The sequence below is a fragment of the Bombus affinis genome, chromosome 5 (assembly GCF_024516045.1).
Source record: "Bombus affinis isolate iyBomAffi1 chromosome 5, iyBomAffi1.2, whole genome shotgun sequence".
NCBI classification, from domain to species: Eukaryota; Metazoa; Arthropoda; class Insecta; order Hymenoptera; family Apidae; genus Bombus; species Bombus affinis.
Window position 1 is genome coordinate 8,447,474 of NC_066348.1, and position 24,196 is coordinate 8,471,669.

The 24,196-nt window shown below is 31.9% G+C and overlaps 2 protein-coding genes across 2 annotated transcripts; one reads left to right on the forward strand and one right to left on the reverse strand.

The window, feature by feature from the left end:
• The first annotated feature begins 329 nt into the window (after positions 1-329).
• Positions 330-11,273, forward strand: LOC126916478 (uncharacterized). The gene is made up of 20 exons (XM_050722308.1): positions 330-600; positions 1,026-1,483; positions 1,569-2,017; positions 2,117-2,295; positions 2,366-2,766; positions 2,841-3,018; positions 3,099-3,310; positions 3,396-3,577; positions 3,649-3,776; positions 3,870-4,001; positions 4,081-4,212; positions 4,284-4,410; positions 4,486-5,048; positions 5,147-5,515; positions 5,640-6,012; positions 6,237-6,565; positions 6,682-7,523; positions 7,594-7,727; positions 7,803-7,981; positions 8,074-11,273. The coding sequence occupies exons 2-20, from the start codon at positions 1,059-1,061 to the stop codon at positions 8,335-8,337; spliced, it is 5,598 nt and encodes a 1,865-aa protein (XP_050578265.1). The 5' UTR covers positions 330-600; positions 1,026-1,058; the 3' UTR covers positions 8,338-11,273.
• A 106-nt stretch (positions 11,274-11,379) lies between these two features.
• Positions 11,380-19,319, reverse strand: LOC126916481 (phosphoenolpyruvate carboxykinase [GTP]-like). The gene is made up of 7 exons (XM_050722314.1): positions 17,858-19,319; positions 15,563-15,820; positions 14,750-14,934; positions 14,058-14,452; positions 13,329-13,676; positions 12,929-13,195; positions 11,380-12,344 (listed from the first exon to the last, which is right to left on the reverse strand). Exons 1-7 carry the CDS (start codon positions 18,115-18,117, stop codon positions 11,886-11,888), a joined length of 2,172 nt encoding a protein of 723 aa, XP_050578271.1. The 5' UTR covers positions 18,118-19,319; the 3' UTR covers positions 11,380-11,885.
• Between the last annotated feature and the right edge of the window lie 4,877 nt (positions 19,320-24,196).

Below are 24,196 nucleotides of genomic sequence, written 5' to 3' on the forward strand. Positions count from 1 at the left end.
AGCATTTACTATATTAAATTTCATATTATTTAACAGTAATTTCATACGATTAACAAAATTTGATGCTATGAAAAAAAATGTAGAACTTGACTTCTTGGGAAAATAAAAATATGTGTTCATACTTTTTGTATGCACTGTATTCATTAACATTCTTTATTTTCGGTACCTGAGCACACCTATGTATATAAATTAAAAGTACTTAATTTTGTTCCAAAAATATTAAAATTATTAAAACAGATTCGTAATTGTATTCATGATCTACCAAGGCGCATCCGCAAGAAATATTCGCTTGCATAATAAACTAGTAATTTTGTTTCTTTCATGATGGTTATAGTGGTGATTATAATGCAATATAACCTTGGTATTCTGACGTTTAGAAATTTGACGGCGGTGTTATTGTAAAAATGTAATGCGTTGTAAATAATTAATTTTCTTCGTTTTTCACGTAGGGAAAAAATAAATACGTTTCGACGGAATGCGTAATGTGATATTTAAGCTAGATTACTTTTACAATCATTTATTTTTAGCACGACAAGAATTTCTTAATAGGCAAATCTCTCTCCTCGTTAACTATATTATTTTACAAGCGCATAAACACAGGTATAATATCTTGCAATATATTCATAAATATTTTACGCGTTATATTACATGATTATAATAATAAATAGCATGATATGAATATTACATCTTATGTCAATTTTTTCACGATCTCTTAGATTATGTATATGACAAATAATTTATTAATTATTGATTTAAATATGTGTAAGTCATAGAAATTTATGATGATCTTTTTTACCTATTTAATTTTTTTGACTGTACTATATATTTACATTTTTATGGAATTAGAAATTTGATAGATGTAAAATCTTGTATATCTTTAAAAATTTAATAATTACATTATCTTTGTAGGTACTAATTAAGTTTGAAATTTATAAAAGTATATATTGCACTGTCTTCTGGTACTGTATGATAATATTTTTAATAAAATCTCTTTAGAGAATTTAATATAATATTTTATATTTCAGGTAGTATTAAGATTACCAGTTGCCATAAATATAATGATTGCAGAAATAGGCACAGAGGGCTTTCAGCCAATGACAAGTTTTACTGAAGAAAGGCTATTTAAGTTACAATGTTTGATTAAAGCAACAGAGATACAACACAGTGCACAATGTGAATATGGAAAGAGATTATTTTTAGCACTTACAACAGGAAATGCTGACATTTTTTTGTATTATAAGAAAGATTCAGTATCTACTGCAGTAATTAAAAGAATACCTTGGTTCCAAGGATCTCACAAACAAATCTCAGCTCTATGTTTTCACTCTATGGGATCATGGTTGCTCACTACAAGTGTTGATGGATCTGTATATATAATCCCTGCTCTATACTTCGTAGATGAAAATTGTGAGAAGGACAAAAGATGGACTAGTGATGATATAACTTCTTTTCCTTCTATTAGTTCACAGTCATCCCATTCAAAGTACATATCATAATTGAATTTGTAATGAAACATAATCATGAGTTAATGTTTCAGTTATTATATTTTTATAATTAAAAATTTCTAGGCCTACTGCAATTGTATGGTGGCAAAGTACAGTAATACCAGCTGAAATTGGTATTATCGGAACTGAGTATGGGGAGATTATATTTATAAATCTTGAAACTGGTCATCAAACAAATGTCACGCAAATCAAAGGGAATATTGCCAGTTTGCATATTTGTCGCGATCAAAGTAATGATATTGTATCTCTTCTGATAACAAGCCAATCCAGAGGACAGTGGAGATTACTTTTGGAGCAGCGTACATACAGTTGTTTGCATCATTTAGAGAATGGGGAATCATATAATGCGTTGCATACAAATGATAACATGTATGATAATACCAAGATATTTGCTTCTACTAGATCCAGATTGCAAGGACTCAAGCAGTTGTCTGTGGAAAAAATTGCAATTCTTAGACAAAAGTTAATAGAAACAAAAAATCAGACATTAGGAGAAAATTTACAATATCATGGTTTGTGTACACACATAAAATTCAATAATTATTTAATTTTGTTATAGGCCATTAATGAGAATAATTTAATTTTTAACTACCTCTTTACTAATTTTACAGATATTACGAGCAATAGAAATACACAAAATATAACTATTAATTCTGACTCTTCTATAGAAGTAAATCAGAATCAGATAACACCAGAAGCAATGTCAAAAGATGTATTTCTAATGTCTCAGTTAGATAGGGATGGACAACAATTATATACATGTTACCATTCTATTACAAATCAGATATTGGTATAGTAATATTTTATTAATTCTTAGTTATAATAATAAATGTGACATAGGAACGATTTAAAAATTGCAGGTATATGGACCTAATTTTACTACTGTACCTTTATCAGCGCATAAAGTATTTGAATCGTGTAGAAATGTTTTATTAACTCAGCGATTTTTTTTTATTACTGACATCAGTCAACGTGTAATATATGTAATATCAGACAAATTATCCGAAACTCGTAAGAGTGATAATGGTAAATTTAATCCAGAGTGTATTGTTGGTCACTTTTCTTTGGTGAATAGTAAAGAAGTTATACGTGCCGTGTACAGAGCTATTGATTGTACAAATAGTGCACCAACAACACTTTCTGAAGAAATTAAACATAAATACACATTACCAAAGGGAGTGAGAGATATTAAAATCGAATTACCTCATGTGGATACTTGTATAATTGTAACAAATCATTCTGTATATAAAATTGTTTTAAGGTCAGTGTTATATCCCTATTATATGTTATCAGTTTCATCAAAATTCACAATAATCATATCGTTATCATTTGCAGGAAATCAATATTATCAATTTTTATGGAATTAGTATTAAAAAATAATGAACTTGAAAAAGCGGCAAAGTTGGCTATAGTACTCGGTATTAATGCACAACAATTATTAGAGCAAGCTGGTGATATACTTTTAACTAATAAAGAATTTCCACGTGCTGTAGCTTGCTATAAATTGTCTAAAGTAAGTAAATATAAGAAAGATGTTATCATTGATTCCTCATTTAAATTTGTATATAATTTTTATGATTACTGTTTTTTCAGTGTAGAATAATGAAGAGTATGTTAAAATTTGCTTCTGTTGGTTATACAGCGGATTTATTACGTTGTCTTACACATTGTTTAACTTCCCCGGTTATTAGCGAAATGCCTGTTGCACCAAGAATACATCTTTCTAACTTATGTGTTCTTGCTTTTATCGAACGAACGCTTCGAGCTTCATCTCAAAAGTCCAAAGCTATATATAAAGAATTTTTGTAAGTATTTAATTAAAACTCGTTTAGATATGACTAATAAAAATTTTATGAAATAAATATTCAATAAAAATCATTTGAATTTTAGGTATTTCTTATCTACAAATTCTTTTTACGATGAATTGTTAGCAGTGAATATCGCTGGACAGACGTGTCTGTGGGAAGTGTTACATCATTTAGCAACACAGAAGGGTCTTTATGGACAAATGTTAGATATTCTTATGAGGACAATACATACTTTCAGCACAAACAATTTCCAACCAACACCATGTAATATATAATTATAATTACAATATAGTTTAAAGATAGTTATGTAATTATTCATAAAACAACTTTTTTAGATGGTTTGTTGATATGTATAAGTGAACCAAGTCTAATGCAAGCAATGTTAGTTTATCCTGAGTTAGCTAGAAGTCATATGTCATTTATTCTTGATAATCTTCAAGACTCTCAAATTTTTGTACTTCAGGTAAGATTTAAATTGTGTTTATGACATAAATACGTTAATAGCATATAATATAATATAAAAATAATTAATGGAAATATTTTTATTGTGTTTTAGAGATTAGTAACACTATACGATCCAACGAATCCAGTAATAAGACCTAGGGTAGTGCGATGCCGATTACGTCATAGAACTACTTCGCACAGTTCTCAATCTAGTCAATGTGATTCTATAGATCTCGTGGAAGATGTATGTATAATTAATTTATTATTCAATTAACTCATTCGTTTATTTATATAATTATCATCTATTTTTATTTCTTATGTAGGATGAGGCTGATACACTCATAGAAGAAATCATAGAAACTTTTTTACTAATTTTACTGACTTTGATTTGTAAAAAATCTATTTTACATCAAGAATCTATTACATGTAACATTGAATTATTAGAATTTAGGAAGGTAATTATCACATAAACTGCTCAGTATTTCATGTTAAACAGATAATCATATATTTATATAATTTAAACTAGGATCATAGAAATACTAATTCTGGTGTTGATTTCAAAAGAAGACCATTATGTGCTGGATTCTCTCATGTTGCTCTAATTAGAAATGGAAATGTTTATACATGGGGAAGTTCTGTGCATGGATGTTTAGGTAAATATACATGCAATTAAAGACATATTTTTTTATACCCTTTACATGTATTATACATATATTAATTATTATTAGGAATTGGTCCATCTGTATTGAGATATGGTTCACCTCAAGCTATAACTTTTTTCTGGCTTATGGAAGTTGAGGTTCTCAGTGTATCTTGCGGTCACTGTCATACACTGGCAGTAACTAATAATGGCGTTTACGCGTGGGGTTCAAGTCAGTTTGGTCAACTAGGTCTGGGGAAAGTTTTACAATGTTCAACCCCTGAATTGATCACTTCTTTGGCTCAAGAAGTCATTATTGATGCAGTAGCTGGACAATACCATTCAGTAGCATTGACTGCGGATGGTAGAGTTTTCACATGGGGTTGGGGTGTTCATGGCCAATTGGGTCATGGTAATACCGACAAAAAAATGACTCCCACGTTAGTTACGTCTTTACTTGGTACCGTTATACGTTACATTACTGCCGGTCATGCACATACATTAGCTCTTTCAACAGAGGGTATTGTGTATGCGTTTGGTTGTAATATTTTTGGGCAATTGGGTGTGGGTAGTAATGTTAAGAGTTCAGTGCCAATGAAAGTTTCGTTATCAGAAAGAATAACTCTTATCACAACTGGGTATTTTCACAATGTAGGTAAAAAAGTTTATTCGATTATGATCATTTATTATATTAAAGTAAATAAAAGAGAAGATTACACATGTTTGCTAATGACATTATTTTTTGTTAGCTTGCTGTTAGTTATACAAATAAGTTATATATATGGGGAGCTAGTCCCCAAGTTCTCCGATTGCAAGCACAAACGCAAAAACGAACTCGAATATTGGAACAACGAGACTTGAAGCAGTTTGAAAATATTGACGAATTCGAAAAAGTCACGGATTCCGCAAACATGAATGATACAAATGAAGAAGTCTTAGAAAATAATGCACAAAATAGAAATGTACAATTAAAAGCATGCGGTATTAGTACAGAATCGCGAAAAAAATTAGATAACACGTGTTTAAAAAGTGTAAACGTCGGGTCCCTTGAAGAAGCTCAAACACATTTAAAACCAACCATTGTAGATACGAGTTTAGTCAAAGGGGATATCATCCGGGTTAGTTGGAAGATTCTCTTTAACATGATTATTATTTTATCGTATTTTATCGTTCTTTTTTTTTATTTTGACATTTTTTCTATATTTAAATTTTATAACACATCTATTAATAATAACGTAACAGATATCGGCTGGTTGCCACCATAATGCTCTCATGACGAAGGATGGATCGCTTTATATGTGGGGCAGAAATTTAGATGGTCAGATAGGCAATGGTAGCAGACGGGAAGTGCCGATTCCTACGCCATTGTGTTACAATCCTGCTTCGATTTTTGCACAAGTACCACCAAGGCATAATGCTTACAAACGAGTGGAGGAGGAACAAGATTTAAACGGCGATGTAAAGAATTCTGCGGTGAACGAGAAAAATGGAAATGTACATGATGAAGCCAGATCATTCCAAGCAGAAAGTAGTAAATCCAAGGAAAAAATAAACCCTGTAATTAAAACTGTTGCAATTCACTGCGGATACGATTATACAGTCGCTATTCAACCAGGTATCTAAACTGCATATATGTTGCGCTGACGAATGTTAAAAAGAGCTTGAAGAAAATAAGTTTTATGTTTATAGTACAAAATTTAGCTTCATTATCCCTTTATGCTTCTAGATGTAGATTTTTTGATTAGTTTAAAGTTAATTAGTTTAAGTGATTATTCTCGTTAAATAGTTTCAGGTTCTGCTATCAACAATGTTTTCATTTTTCGCTGTATTCTCTTTCAGGAGGTACAGTTCTAGCTTGGGGTAATAATAGTAGAGCACAATTAGGTCGGCTTCCTGCAAAAGATGCACGTGACACCGACGATAAGCTTGTGTTGATTAAAAAGCGAGTTGTACGGCTCCCTCACGCATCGCATGTAGCTTTGGACATGCCTAGTCAAGTTCCTAATATTCCCGCTCCCATTATTTCTTATCAAAGTTATGACATACCCTCTCTGGCGGGTATAATTCGTCCTTTAAGCGTTATCGAAAAATCACCAGGAGAATTGACGCTACATTATGCATTAGAATATTTCTCTGGTTTATATGATTCCTCAAGAATTATAGAGAAGGTTGGTTTTTTACTATCTTACATAATTTTTAAAAGAATCAACTAAAACTTATAGTTCTATAGCGATATATTAATAAAAATTTTGTATAATTAATAATTTTATATCTATATTTTTAGTGCGTCGAGTTGGGAAACTATCAAGCTTGCTCAAAAATAGCTATGCTACAGCATAATATTTCCGATGCGTTTTCGTATCAATTGAAAATTTTACACGTATTGAGTCTGCAATCTTGCTCAAAAGTGAAGTCTGAAAATTTGCGCGAAAAGACAGAACGAAAATCTTTGGATGAGTGTGATTTAAAGAAGTCTTCATCGGCACATCACGTTAGAAAAAACACTGAACTTTTTAATAAACAGATAGAGAAGAATCTGATTGATTCTGTAAAAGATTGCGCCGCTAGAAATAAAATGAAAATTCCTGCAAGCAAATCATTGAATAGTCTGCAAACGCTTCAACAAGAACTATACACATTCGATTGTCAAGGTGGCTTAGAAGAACTGTGCAGAGATATTAAATGTGAAAATGCACCTATGGAGATTTTCGGGGATAGTTTTGATTCTGACACTAGTTCTGATTCGGAGGAATGGTTGGAAAGTCTTATTTTCAAGGAAAACCAATTACCAAAGCAAAAAAAAGCAGAAACATCCACTAAAGATAGTTCTTCTCCTCCTTCTACTCCTATGAAAGAAAGTGTAGATCAGTTGCCCAAAAACAACGGGACATTTTATGAAAAGAAAATTGCTCGATCTCGGCAGAATAATATAACCAATGAAGCTATAAAAGTTATTAAGTTTTTCTTGAATGAAATGGAAAACGAAGCGGACACTATCAAGTGTAAAATGTTACAAGATGCGCTTGAGTTCTGGATTAAACACGATTTACCGATACAAAGTATAGAGAATATATTTTTGGAACACATTCAATCGATTTTTTATCCCCTTGGATTGCTGTTATTCTGGTAAATTTATTATATTTATTTATTGTACGTTTTTAAATAACGTCGTCATAATCGTAAAATATTTTTGCAGCCAAGAGATCATGGATAAATATTTGGATATAAATAAAAATAATAGCGAAGCTAAAAACTTTATTGCAATTAATTGTTTTTCTCTTAAGTTTTGTCTTCAAGTGTGTTCCATGTTATTACATCATATTGATCAAAGTAAGCAATCTTACGTTTTGAAATATCATATCAAATATAAATACTTTATACTAAATTATTATCTATTTATTTTAGACCAACCTATGCCTGAGTTCATTAAACTATTATCTTCCTTAATGGCTGACCAATTTGGACCGCCATTGACTGGATATCCAGGTTCAAGTGGAAATAATACTCCAAAAGAAATGATGGAAGGAGTTATAAGCACTGTGTCTTCTAATATTCATGACTCCAAATCTTTCGTACACATTAAGGTAGATTATAAAATTATAGTACATTTATTTTGTTATTTAAAGTATTGCTTAAATTAACAATTATTTTTATAAACATTTATTTATGAAATTAGGATCCAGATGCAGTATATCGATTTCTCGAGGCTGAAGAAGATACAATGATATTCACGTGTGGACATCATTTTCCACTAGCTACATATAAAACCGAAGTAATTCCAACGATGGAAACCGAGTTACTGGGATCCGAATCATTAGTTCTTCCACATACAGCCCAGTACTTAGGAAAAATGTTATCTCAGACTACTAAGCCGGAAATACTATGCCCTTTGTGTATACCAAGAGCATTGGAAACATTGGCGAAGAAACATGGTGGGTGAGGAGTATGTACCTGACATTTTATTTTAACGAAAAAGAACAAAATGATAGAAAAAGGTGATATATAACTTTTTCTTAGGATCTTAACGAACTCTGAAATTATACACGTGAAAGAGTGAACTTTTAAATTAATTTTAATGAACTAAAACATTAAACTAACACTGAAATGTAGTTAATATAAATTAAAATAACAATTACGTTTAAATTTACTGACAACACTTGCCATCGCAATTGCGTTGTATTCAATAAACATTACAGAGCACTGTAAAGAACTAAAGCTCTCTATATCTTTGGAATTATATTTTTTAGATTATCTATAGATATAGGTAATTCTACATAGACATCATTATAGTGCACTATATGTTTCATTACTTAAGAACATGCATCTTGTCCAATATCAGGAGGATTATTTCATTATGCACTTTGAAATTGAACATATTCACTGAAACTAGATACATATTATGTGTTCATGAATTGTCAAGTGATATTTCAAATACTTTACTAAAACGTATCATGAATTAACAAGGGATAATATTAAGCATTAACATTTTGAGTATACATATTTAAATTTGTGAATCTCAGAAAATTAAAAAGGATGTAGTGAAATATGTCATTTTCAATTAATATTCAACATCCAGTCAGCACTATATTTTAAAAGATGAGTTAGAGATTCAAATACAACGATGTAACGTGAAGAATAGCGAACCATTTCCTTTTTGGACTTTGTTTATAAAACGATTTTATCCCAGATTGTACAAATTTTAGAATTGATATTTTACAAGCATTATTTTTTATGAATATGATAATTATATTGTTAGTGAATTTTAATTTATACTGCTTGAAATATTCCTTTTAGCAGATGTTACATTTTATTTGAGAACTAATTGCTTATCATTATCTATTATATCTCATTACAGTTTTAACTTTTAATTCAACTGAAAGATCCAGATATTGTGTTGTAAAATATATAAACGGCTATAAAGAAAATATGTCAATAAGATATAAAATTTATTAACACTTTCGTGATCGATGGCACGATACTATGTATTTTTCTCTTTTTTTTTTTTGTTTCATGATTTTATCAGACCTCAGGGGATACCCTTTCTACAATTTTGGTAAGAGAGAGAAGGGGTAGATATATGCATAACAGAGTTGAATGAGAAATGAATCAATGCGGGCGCGAAAGTGTTAATATATTTGTTAACCAAATATTACTTACTGTGAAGCCATAATATAGAATTGTACAGTAGTTATAGAAACATTGTAAAATATATAAAGAAAAAAAAAGGAGATAGGATTAGGAAATAGACACAGCTATTATCTGTGCAATCTTATAAAATTGGTGCAAAGTGTTAAGGACTGATGAAAAATGTTTTGATCTAGTCTTCAAAGTATATGCCAGAATATATTAGTTGATCTTAGAAGTTGGAAAAAATAGATCATTATTAGAAAAGATATACATATATATATATATATTATGTGATTCTTTGTGAACTTATGTTGATTAGATGATAAATGTATTGACATTGTAAACGTGTAGAACTTGTACATAGAAAATTGTTTATAAAGTTAGAAGTTTTTGGTTACAGATGGAGCAAGTTCATAGACATGTTCTGTTTTATTTTTTAAAGTAGACTTGCATGGAAATGGAAAATAATACTTGTGTATGTGAGGAAACTTTTCCATTATCATTTTAGTGACTAATATAAATGAAGGTTTAGAAATTAATTAATGCAAATTGTGGAATAAAATGAATATTCTTTATTGCTAAAATTATATTATTAAATTATAGAGCTAAATGAAGGTGTAAAATTATAATAGCACAAAATGAATAAAATAAATAGTATATGTATGTACATCCTATTTCTCGCACAAAATGATGTAAGTTAGAAGTAATAAAAAATTAATTATTGACATGCAAAAGAATTACTCAGAGATATACATTATGTTGAGTCATTCAGTATCATCCAAAAAAGTATTTAAATAATGATCAGTCCCATTAAGAAGAAAATAAGTAAGTTTGAAGATTTCGTAACAAAATGATAAAGAGAAGTAGAAATACTGGTGAAGTGATCTTTAATATTCTTTGGCGAATTTTTAATACTTCTTTTATATTTAAAAATTATAAATACCTTCATTTAGTTCACAGGAAATATTTATTTTATCAGACATTTTACTAATTTCCTAAATGTGATATTAAGCAAAATTTATACTACTTATTTTTAGATGCTGGAAATTGTTGTTTTTATTTTTCCTTTCATAGCAAATTTAAAATTGTAAATAAGGAAACAGTATACGTATCATTTAAGAAAGTGAAATATTTTAAGCAAAAATAACATTGAATAATATCTAAATCCTTCTTTTACAAAATTTATGTATTTAACGCGTGTGATACTTATTCTACGATATTCTATTAGCTATTGTTTTTAAATTGTATAATATATTTGAAAGCATATAATATATGTATAGCATATATTATATCCTCGACATATAGGTCTCCAACTTATTTCTCAATACTTAACATACGGGTATAATGTTATTAAAATAATAATCAAGAAATTTAAACAAATTTCTAAAAGATAATCTATTCTATACAAAATATATAGATTATGTTTTTCTTCATGTAAATTGCATTATTCTTTATCTATATTAAACATATAGTATGTATATGGCATACCGATCGAAAAAAATTGTTTATTTAAGTTCCAACAAGAAATATCGACACATTTCTTTTATGTAAGTTATATTAAATTCAATATACAGTATGAAATTGTTCTTAAAGTTCCAATTTTATATATGTGAACAGCTGCAATATTCTTGTAATATACATCCGAATGTATAATTTTGAATGTCTTATATATATATGAATTATGAAGTCTTTCACTGATAGTATTTAAACAATTAAAATATTGGATCACAATAAATGCAATTAAAATAATTTTTTTTCTTTTATTTCAAATAAAATCCATCCAAATATTGCCTTCCAGATAAATAGCTTGAATTGAGTAGCTTTAAAAAGAATTGTAAAACAACTTATTATCTTGTTAAAATTTTTTATTAGAAAATACATATCCAAAAATACATATCTTTCTTTAAGTTACAAATTGCTTTTTTCGCTAGTTTGCACACTATTATTCTCACACGCGAACCCTTACAAAAAATCTGTTCTTACTTTTAAGAAGTATTTTCTTATAATAAAAACGATACTGTAAAGTGTAAAGAAAGAGCATTTGTTTGAAAGAGTAAACACAAAGAAAAATGTTTTAATGAATATGACAATTATGATCGACGTTCAAGTAGAAATCGTCGTAATACTACGTTTAGGTTCAGTATAATAAAAAAACCTAACAACTATCTGTTTAATCTCTGTACGGACTACGATCACTGTACGGATTTAATTTGAACTTTAATATGATCCTTAATTTGAGAATTTCTCTAGCCCTCGTTGTAAATACCTTACTTCTGATAAAAACAAAAGAAAAAAAAATACAATTCGATGTATATCGATGTTACTCAAATTTTCCACGATATTAAGGATCAAACGATTGGATTAAAGCTTATCCACGTTAGAAGCGAGACGATCGAGCTCTTCACGAATGGCTGCAGGTAAATCATCGCCTACTTGCGCATCGAAATATTCCCTAAGGCACTCAACTTCCTTTTGCCAGAAATCTTTCGGTAAACTGAACAATTCCTTCATATCTATATTCTCCTTCAAGTTTTCCAAATTGAACGACTCTAATTTTGGTAATAAACCTATGGCAGAATCTACCGCAACGTCTTCACCGTCGAGCCTTCGAAGAATCCAGTCTAGAACACGTGAGTTCTCGCCATATCCTGGCCAAAGGAATTTGCCATCCGCATCCTTCCTGAACCAATTCACGTGGAATATAGCCGGTAGCTTGGCATTTTTCACTTCGGTCATATTCAGCCAGTGATTGAGATAATGTCCGAAATTGTAGCCGAAGAAGGGTCTCATAGCAAATGGATCGTGCATGATTGCTTTGTCCTGATTATCAATTGTTATATAAATTAGTTTCTCAACATAGAGTTGAAATAGAGAAGCATGATGAAGAATTTATATCTTCCTTTTAAATTTCTCAATACATTCGAGACTAGCGTATTCTAACAATAATTTTTCTGGTTGCAATCGAAAATTGGCTGATAATTAGACTGAGTATTTATTCAAATTCAGATTTTTATGAACACACAAATAAAAAAAATGGAATCTAAGCAGAGATTCACTTCATTCATAATTGGTACTGTATTTTTGGTATTTTATATACATATTTTTGTATATTTCTGCATTGTGTGCTTTTTCACACCTTTAAATTTCTCATAAATGTACAGAAATTCGTAGTCTATTGGCAATATAAATCTTTGCAGATAACCCATCCGTTGAGTCCTCAGTCATGGATCAGTCATGATTATTAGCTTAATCAGGGATCACACGATTTAACAATGTCTGAGTCACCGGTCTCGAATTGGTTAATAAAGTACTTTGTATAAGTAGAAAATAATGATCCCAATTTAGTGTAGAATAATTCTTTGATGATCTTTTTTTAAATGATTCTTCATCGAATTATTACGTACCGTATGTTCTGCTGCAGCAGTAGCTTCAGACCTCATCGAAGCTCCAATGAAAACACCATGCTGCCAGTTTCTAGCTTGATATATAAGAGGAATACCTTCTGGTCTTCGTCCTCCAAACAGAATAGCATCGATGGGTACACCTGTTGGTTCTTCCCAAGCAGGATCGACAATAGGACATTGTTTGACTGGTGTACAGAATCTAGAATTCGGGTGTGCTGCTGGGGTTCTAGATCCTCTGGTCCACTTTTTGCCTCGCCAATCGGTGATCTACACAAATATGTTTACTTAGGAAAGTTTTAGGAAATGTTGAGTTTTAAAATTTCCTATAAATAGAAAAAACATTCGCAGTTTAATGATAAGGATTTTTTAAATACTTTCATTCGTAATAATGAATCCCTACTTCAACGTCATCGCTGATTTCTTTTTCCAATCCCTCCCAGAAGACTCCACCGTCGCTGGTTGCGGCCACATTGGTGAAGATAGTGTTCTTGAAGATAGTTCTCATAGCATTAGGGTTGGTAGCGCCATTGGTTCCGGGTGCCACGCCGAAGAATCCATTTTCTGGATTTATAGCACGGAGTCTGCCTTCCTGGTCGAATTTCATCCAAGTGATATCATCTCCCACGCACTCGACTTTGTACCCTGGTAATGTCGGTTGCATCATGGCTAGGTTGGTCTTGCCGCAAGCACTGGGGAACGCTGCAGTAATGTAACGCTTTCTACCTTTTGGATTTGTGATAGCCAGTATCTACAAAAGGTAACTGATACAGAATCTTAGGCGACTAATGTACTTGCAAATGCCAAGTAACGATTGAAACTGTTTATAAGAGTAATAGTGAAGTTGTCACTGCTTTGATATCTTAAAAACTAACAATTTTTATTTTTATTTAAAGTGTAGGTTTTGATATTTATGACAATTGTCTTTAATCTATATTATATCAATTTAGTGTTTAAAACAATTGCTTTTAATTTATATTAAAAACGAAGCTTAGTATTTGAGATAATTGTTCTTAATCTATATGATAGTAATCTCTATAAAGTTAAACTTTGATACAATTGCCTTTAAAGGTTTCAACATATTATAATACATGCAAGGTGAAGTTGCGAATTATTATACGGTGTTACGTACGAGCATATGTTCTGCAAGCCATCCTTCATCCCTAGCAATAGTCGAACCAATTCTCAGAGCGAAACACTTTTTTCCAAGCAAAGAATTGCCACCATAACCGCTACCGTAAGAAACTATTTCGTTCTTGGCTGGTCTATGAAGGATGATGGTCCTTTCAGGATCACAGGGCCAGGAAGAGTTAACTTCAACCTTGGAGTCGCTTTTTGGTACACCGACAGAGTGCAGACACTTGACGAAATCTTCATTGCCAAGGGTTTCTAGGACCTTTCTCCCCATCCTGGTCATTATCCTCATGGAACAGACGACATATGCGGAATCTGTGATCTCTATTCCAATCTTGGACAAAGGAGAGCCCATTGGACCCATGCTGAAGGGGATGACGTACATTGTTCGACCTGGATTATTAAAGTTTGGAATTATAAGTTTGTTTTATTTACTAAATTGATTAATTCAGATTAATTCGACATCAGTATTTGATTATGAATCGATTATTGCTTGATTATCAATCAATCCATGGATTGTAAGTAAAATAATTGTTCTATTAGAAAAGTGAATTATGAAATAGAGTTTGAAGTATAAAATAATCGTTTGTTCCAAAATTAGGTAAAACCAGTAGGGGCAATCTTAGCAAAATATGCCGGTCTCAGATGTATTAAGGAATTAGATGTATTTTTTCAAGGTTTTGGAGTTACCTTTCATGCATCCTGGAAAACGTTCAAGAATAGCTTTGTCCATGTCAACCGGAGAAATCCAGTTACCCAGTTCTCCGGTAACACCGTTACGTGGAGTAGGAATAGTATCGCGTTTGCAGTCGGTGCTGATGGACGTGCATTTCTCGACGCGTGCTACGTCCGCTGGATTCGTTCTAGCAAGCCAACTAAAAGTACAATTTATATTACGTTAATTGTGTACATTGAAAATTCCCTTTCAAATAACTACGGAGTTTTCATTAGAACTTTGAGAGTATAGAAAAATAGTCTGCATACTGTGTCCTTTAACAACAAGTCCAAGCAGATTTTTTTAGATTTTTGAGTTACAAAAAGATCCCCAAAATTCTTAAATAATTTTCTAAGTTTCTAGAATATCATTGAATAGTTTTTATTGTTACACGTTACCTTAATTTTATTAAGCAAAGCAAAATTTAAACAAAAACAGATATGGAAAAAATGGAAAACCACTTTAAATCACTGGTCGAAAACGACTTATTATGCAGATGGAGGGTTAAAAAATCGCATTTTAATTATCCTTTTACAGCTGTTTTACAAATACTTTCTATTTATATACTTGCCATTATTCTCTTTTATTTGATAACTAGCTCATATCTTGAAAAATATTTTGAAAATTTCCCAAGTCTTATGTTGCTCAACTATATCTTCAAATCCTTATAAGACAGATGTTATTTAAGAAAATATTGGCATATGTCCAAAGAACGACTGCTCAAAATAACTTACGTATTCAAAGAATTTCCTAAATGTTATATGCTCTCATATGAATTAAACACGTACCAGTTTTCATATTTTGGTAAAGCCGATATTGTTCCATTCTTTTCCATAAGCTTCAACAGATGATCGTACTCTGCATCGCTCCCATCGCAAATGTAAATGTCCTTAGGACAGCAAAGGGATGCACATTCCTCGACGTATGAACAGACTTTTGGAGCAAGGGGATCTGTCAGTGTATTCAGCAACGGTATCTTCCCTATACAATCGTAACCGTTGCTGATGGATGGATTTTTCGCCACATTGGTGACCAACGTGGACACTCTGTAAAATAAAATGAAAATTTAAATACTCTTAACGCTTATTAACTATTTCACATTCAAATGCTTAGATTTTTATATCTTTCTTTTAATCCTTTTAATACATTCTCTTCCGAGATATTAATATTTTTTAACGCATTTCCTTTGCGATATTCGTGCAATGAATTCGAAGTACTCTACGTTACTCTACTTAACGCATGAAAGCCTAATCACTAGCTTTGGATCAACGTAACAGATCTTATATAGAGCGTCTCACAGAGTGTCTGTTAATAACATGTCGACTTTTACTTCATCACTATAGGAACATTGATTAAAGGAAAAAATGAATTTTTACATTGCTATTTTTCATTGCGATATTTCGTGAAGTAACAACCTGTCTCGATAGATCAAAGTATGATCGAGAGTCACCCGTTTACTTTTCATTGATGATGTTGAAAAAGATCTCGCAACTTTCATGCTGTTGCATACCGTACATGAAAATGTACCCTTTCCTTTTACCGGCAAACCTGTTGCCTTTATAAGTACATGCTGCAACTGCATTTAAAAAATTTTCATGCTTCGACGAACATACATAGTTTAGAGTAGACACTATGGAGCACTTTTCTGTTAAAAGAAAAGTAAAAGCATGACGAATACTTTAGACGTTATTATTATTTGTCCACATCGAAAAGCAACATAGAGGCTTCGTTATTTAAAAATAGTTGTCAACCAAAGAAAATGTAATTGTCTAACTAAAAGCAATTTCTTATAATAAAAGGATAATAATGAAATTGTATTCGTTTAGAAAATATTCGTAAGAGAGAAGTAGAGAAAAGAAATTTTAAATAAACGACAATTTTTCGAAAATAAAAATTAACTGAGATATAAATGGTAATAATCTTATGATAAAATATAAAGTTAAATTATTAAATTAAAATAATGAAATGTGAATGAATTAATATACAAAGGTGCGCCAGTTTCCGCAAGTGGCAGATCAGTTAATTAATACATTAATTAATATATTCTGTGTTGTCTTTACTAAACGTCATCGCTTTATCTCAGTTATTCCGTAGACACTATGACGGTACTAAACTATATTTAGAAAACCTATTTTGTATAATTATCATAATTTAAAAACAAAAGTCAGTCGTAGACGATAAAAAGTGATGTTTGTCTTCTATGGAAAAATAGCATTAATGATACTGTAAACAAACAGTGCATGCAAATTGTGCAACGATGACGCTGTTGTATTGGATATTATGATACATTATGCAATAGCAGTCAAATAGAGTCAACTGAATAGTTTCTATGCTAATAGTAAGTTTCATATCCATCTCTTATTGTTCGAATCATTTTATGCAGCAACCGCTTCGGAATTTATCCAGTCTCTGACCCAAATTGATTCCTCTTTTAGAAATGATTTAAAAATAATATAATTTAGTTATGCATATTTATGAGGACATGTATTATAATTTTGCGTGATACTTGAATCGTATCTGCAGGATGTTTAAGCTCTTTATGATATTGCGAACCACAATGTTTCGAACTTTACTTCAAAGTTTTTGTAACATACTCGTTATTAATCGAAATATTTATCCAATTTAATCTTATTTATTTCAAATAAAAAGTACCAAATGATCACAAGGGATTTATTTAAATTCTATTTCAAAATTTTATTGAAATTTTTCCTCGAAGAATCTACTTTTAAATATCGATTTAAAACGAGAAATCAAGTAATCTCACCTTTCTTTCCGATTCCACTCCGAAACTTCGTTAAAAGAGCAACTCAAATATTCTTCAAAAAAAAAAAAAAAAAAAAAAACCAAGTAATTCCATCTTCCCTTCCAATTAAAAAATGTTCCAATTTCATTAAAATTCCTAAAAATGAACTCAAACATCCATTGAAAGAAAAAGGAGGAATCAAATAACTTGGTCTTTCCTACAAATTTCAAATTCGCTTCAATACCAACCAGCAAACGATCTCCCAAAACACTCAACGCTCATCATCAAGTTCTCTAAACGCAACCAGGATGACATTTCTTCATCCGAGTATCATACTCACCGCGGATAATACACGTCGATCGCGTGCGGCATCTCTGCAACGTTTGGAATAGTTCGATGGCTCAAAATCGCGAATCCTGCTATCTTCTGTTTGCTTCCAGAGACGTTAACACTATCGATCGGTCCAAAATATCGAAGATTCTTCGGGCTGCCGATCAACGATCCTCTGACGGAAGCTGCAGCTATGGAGAAGCTTCTTGAAGTGCGGAAACTGGTGCTGGCAAGATTCGACCAGCGTATCGGGTCGATTCTCGGCGACATGTCCTGCGTTGCTCGCTTTTATACGATCGACAAGGATTTCGCGCGAGCCCTAGCGATTTGCCCCGCGGATTGGCTGTATCTACTTCCGGTGAACAAAGTGGGGGATCGATGCGGAACGCCAGCGGAATCGGCGACGGACTTTGGGTCAGTCCGCTGCTGACGCGGTTCTTCGCCTTGCCGATTGTCGCTATCCAGACTCGATCTCAAACGATCTTTGATACTCGGCTTCTTTATAAGAAGGAAGGGAAACGCCGTGGAAATTTTAGAAGAATCTGCTTCTTACCGATTCTCGAGAAACGTAAGATTGTTTTTAAACGAACTATTTAAAGGAAGATCCTCGATATTTGGCTTCCTTATAAGAATGAAGATAAACGCTGAAGAGATTTTAGAAGAACTTCAAAAGAATCTCAATTATGAAGAAACGTAAGATTATTTAAAAGAAGATTATTACTTCGAGAAGAAAAGGATTTAAAGCTTGAATTATTTAACGATGATGGAAGATGTTCTTCAGGATCCTCCGACGTCTATCGATCGGGCGAACGGTGACACGATTGATAGAGCAAAGACGTCGAACGTGATTGATCGAGCCTTCTATATTCTCTATCTCGTGACAGTCTGGTGACAGCCTTGAAGTCGTCTTGAGGTGAACATACGAAGACGTTTTATGTAGTAGTAGGTAGTTAGCAAGTAGCAAGCCGTGAATTCGTAGCGGCTGATGTATGAAGCTAGCGGTATAATGGTCGACGACACTTAGAAACAAAGGAAGGAATGAACTATTTAAAGAGAAACATAACGCACTATTACACGGTTTCAAATGCACTGCACCCGGGCGAGTCGATCGAAGTAAAAGTAATCGCGGCACCGTGATTGATCGGCCCACGCGTTGCATTAAAACGAAATCGGTTGCAGTGGCCGTGTCGTTTTATATTGAAACCGTTACCCGCCACTCGTTCTTCTATTTTTGCGCCAACACTTTCCCTTTCCTCTATCTAGCGCAGCATGCGACGCGACGCGACATCGCGAAAGACCAACAATGTGCTCTTTCGCTTTTAATTATCTGAACGGAGTACCTTTGTACGGGTTAAATATCGTCTCGAGAAACGATTAATAATAAACTTTGTTTATATCTAGTGGAAACGACGTAGCATCAGGATCGTAAATATCAAGTGACGGCGATCATTGATGTATATCGTTGAGCTTAGGATTGTTTTAACGTTGTAAGCGTTTCGTAGGAGTATCTTAAGGCGTAGAAGTATCATTCACACATAGATTTTGCGATTATGATTCCTTTGTCAATATCTTTCAGGCTCCATGTTACGTGTCGTATATGTATCATTGTAATTGAACAAGATATCATTGCTAGGTCGTAATGAAATTTCTGATTCCTAATGATTTATACTTCAACTACACTGAATTGTAGAGTGGTTATACGTATATAAAGCTGTTAAAAAGTTAAAATTACACGTGAAAAAGAATTGTTAAGAATCGTTATCAAAATCTCAAGGAAGATCGATGAACAGCTCAATTCATGATCGATCGGGTTATCCCCGATTATAGAGCGACTTTTTACCATTGTTTTGCGCTAATGCATCGAATGCATGTTGTATGAATGTTGAAAGGAAATAAGAGATAAAGATTGTTTGATATTGTTGGATTATTGAGTAAATTGAGATTTGGAGAAATGGTATTTGACAAATTGAATTATTAAAACTCTGATTATTATGTGTAGTCGCATGAGGGAATTAACTGTATGTAAATAAAACACTTGCTATATTGTAGTATTAAAAAGTCGTGAGAATTAAGATTTTCAAGAATAGCGTTTGAAATGTGCGTGCTCAAAATGATTTCGAATTTCGACACATCTGCATTGAGGTGTGACAAACTGAATATACGATAGCGTTATTTGATTACTGTAGTTGAAGTCCATAAAATTGTTCAAGAATTAGGAAGATATAGTAATTTCCTATAAAGAACGGCACGCCAAAATATTTAGATAGATCGATATATTTTCTGTTTCGTAAAGATCAATAAAATCCAATGATTGCTCGACCCGACAATAGTCGATTAGAATTCCGCCAGTTTCAAACGGTACCAGCTCGTCCAGGGAACAATTAAATTGCTTATAAATGAACGTTGGATCGATGTGGATCGTGATGTTCGTATCTAATCGATGGGATAATATGTAGTTCAAAGTATAAGCAGTAGAACACTGTCAGAATTGCTGTCCTAAATGAATCAATTCTGATAACGTGAAGCAAAAAACTTCTCTGGAATCTTTACTGAAACTTCCAATTGCACAATAGAGAACGGAATATTCTCTAATGTTATCAAATGCCATTAATCGCATAATTTTATATCTATCTAAAAGTCGAATTTTAATTGGTAGCTAATATAATTATTAATAAAGTTGTCAATATAATTAATGATATGAAATTGAAACGATCTTATAACGAATGTTAAATCGTTTTTTTCTTCATGTCAGCGTCCTTGGCACTTTATCTGCAAGATAATTAATTTTTTTATTGGTTAAAGGAACAGTGATTAGGATAGGATTTTCTATTAACTCCGAAATCAATCGAGCGTTCGCCTAATAATTTCTATCTAATCGCTGCCTTGGTGAATATGTTAATCGTCGCTGTTTCTATTTTAAAGATTAAAACTGGTAAAATTCCAATTTTCCTCAGGCTCAATCGCTAAAGATTTAGATCATTTTCTTATTAAATATTATGATAACTATTCCAAGAACAATATTTAGTTTTGAATTGCGTATCAAATTAATCGTAATTAAAAATTTTTGATTCTCGATCCAATATATCTTTCTTTAATTATCAATCATCGAAATTCCTCGCAAATACGAAATTCACTGTTAAATATACGGCTAAGTATGAAAGTTCATTGTCAACATAACGTATATTATGAATATGATGAATGTACGATCTTTAATTTTAATAACAAGAAACGATGGAAAAATAGATAAAATAACGTTTTCGATGGTAAATAAAGTCTAATATATTTTTTCCTAAATCATGTCAATAGATTTTGTCGTCCCTCATATTTTATCGCGAAAAATGTGGCATTCGCGAATTATCGCGGTCAGACAGTGAACTACGGACCAGGCTACAGGCAACGAGATGCATTCTACATGTTCATTTATAATGGGATCAAAAAATGAATAGAGAGTTGCTACAGCTGAGCATGATAAATTCACCAACAAAGATTGCGATCGTTTGGTCATCGTATTTTTCTTATGAATGACTTTTTTTTGTTTAGCGATTGTTGTTTTTATAATAACGAAGAATATTAATAACTTGTGATAAAATTAATATTGACTTTTGATCATACATATCCATTTTCTTTCATTATGTCACTTTTAATTATAGTCTACAATATTTTTGCGAGTTCCATAATAAACCGTTGCATCAAAATATTATTTCAATTTTATTATTAGACATTCACTCCATTAACAGGATTTTATCTCGTTAAAATTTCATTTCCTTAATGGAACCGTTTAATTATAATCGTCTTTAATATATATTTAGGTACGCGTAAAAGTCGATAGTTCTATTATTAAATAACATTTTCTAGATACTATGTTACACGCATTGAGATGTTTTTTTAAAAAAAAAAAAAAGATACTATATTACACGCATTGAGATGTTTTATATCTTCAGCAACGTAATAATTTGGTAAACGTAATATTGATGCAATAGTATGTACACGTAAGAAACATGAATTAATATCGATTATACAGAAGAAATCGATCGAGCTGGCTTTTCCAACGTTCGAAGAAAGACAACATCGAGCCGAGATTACTGAGAGAAAGAAATTATGTTCAAGCATTGTACTTTGATCTAAGCTGTCCACTATATGCGATTCATACAATATTATTGTTTACAGAGACTTCTCGAACAACATCGCACTTTGTTTGGACTTCGCGGACCCGGATTGCCATTAATCAATCCAGAGAACGATTAATTTCCTGGAAGAATCATTGACAGAAAAGTTTTAAAGGTTTCCCCCAAGGAAAGCCAGACACATTAAATATCGTATTTATTTATATGTACATGCTTGTGACCTATATCTCCGGTACAAGTCAGCCCCTGATAAATCGATTATTTAATTCCTTTTTTTATAAATATCAGAAAACGAGGTAGCATCGTATGTTTTGAAACAAACTGAGTTACATTCTGTTCAAACGAAGTTGAGCCAAGGTTAAGTCAAGTTTAATCATGTTGAATTAATTTAATTTTAGAGCTAAGTTAGATTGCGTTTGAATTTCATTAAATCTAATTAGAGGTGAGTTAAGTAAGTAGTGAAAGTAAGTTAGGCGATGTCAACTTCAACTACATAGAATTGGAATCGAATTAAATTGAATTAAATAGAATCAGATTGTATCAAACTGAAATAGATTGGATTAGCCTGATTTTATATTAAATTACACTATGTTAAATTAAGTTTAAATTGAGTTACATTCAGTTTGAGGTATATTAAGTTGAATTACATTGAGTTAACATTTGCTTAAAATTGAATTAAACTAAGTTATACCATAAGCTGAATTAGATGGAAATAAATCGACTTAAACTAATTTAAGCTAATTTAAATCGATTACATTGTGAAATCAGTTACACCGAATCGACTTAAATTAAATCTAACTTGCATTGAGTCGAGCTGTCTCAAACAAAGTGAAACTCAGTTAAATTGAAATTGCTTATAAGCACAACTGTCTGCAAACACAGCAATCGTATACTTCATGATTTTGTTGCAATGATTTATTTAGCTAATGTCTCATTTCAAGGTAACATTCAGCGAGTTTATCAACATCCAGCATTTTTTTTCACCCCGTCCGATTAATTAATGATTAGCTCAGTGGTGTTTGCGTGTCTGCGCGAGCCAGACCACGGAATATAACACGAAGAATCTCGCGAAACCATCGGGAACGATAAAAGGATCATGACCGAATGCTTTTTCAGCTGAGCAGAGATAACAGCTTTTGTATTTCAGCCACTCATGTTGCGTGCACGTTGTTCCTTTTTTATCGGAGAAAATTTTTTTCTCCGAACAGTTAAGGCTTGCTGATCGACCTCTTATCCCTCGTATAAAATGCTACGTATTAACGTCACAAAATTTCTTTTCTATCTTCGCGATATACGAAGATTATTCATCGATGCATCGAGATGAGCGGAAGAAGACAAAGAAAGGTTCTTAACGGCAAAACAGTAGCTCGCTTATGCTAATCGAATGCGTATAGGTGTGTAAACGAGCCTCGAATGGTGCATGAATTGCCCAGAAATTTATACAGAAATCTAAACGATATTTATATCGTTTATCAGTTAAATTACAAACATAAACAAAGAAAGATAACAGGCACGAAGATGAATTTTTCTTTTATCACTTTTTCCATCATTTTTATTGATAAATATTTTACTGCAACAAAAAAGATCAAAGGGTAATTGAGAGCAATAAAATACATTTTCAGATTAATTTCAAATACAAATACAATCGTAACAGTCGAGTCACATAACAGAGTTGATGAAATTTCAAAATGTTTCACATAACACACATGATAATATTCATGAAAGGTATCTACAAGTGGACGAATATTTTTGCGAGTCAGACAACAAAATTGAACCGTGTTAATAAAAATAATGTTGTAATGTTGCAAAGTCCTCTTGCCACGTCATTTATCGATGTTTACGTATTAGTGTGATACGTAGTTGGTAAACAATAACGTGATTTTTGAACGTGTTATTTATTGTTTCTTTTTTCCTGACAATCTTGTAGTTATATGTATATGTAGTTCAGGAGATACAGTTCCATAGTTTTGGTGACATTCTCCCTCGATCCACGGAGATCCTATGTCAAGAGTCATCGATGAAGCTGGATCTTCTTAGTAAAAAGATGTTTACGGATCAAAATGAGACATTTGTACCATGTAACATCGATCTGCGTATTTTGTTTACCTGACCCTTTCGTAAAGTTGATACCGTGGACCTTGTCCTGTCAAGCGATCATGTCAATTGATTCGAATTAATAGGTATATTTTAATAGGATGCTAGAAAGAATAGAACGCGATTGCGTG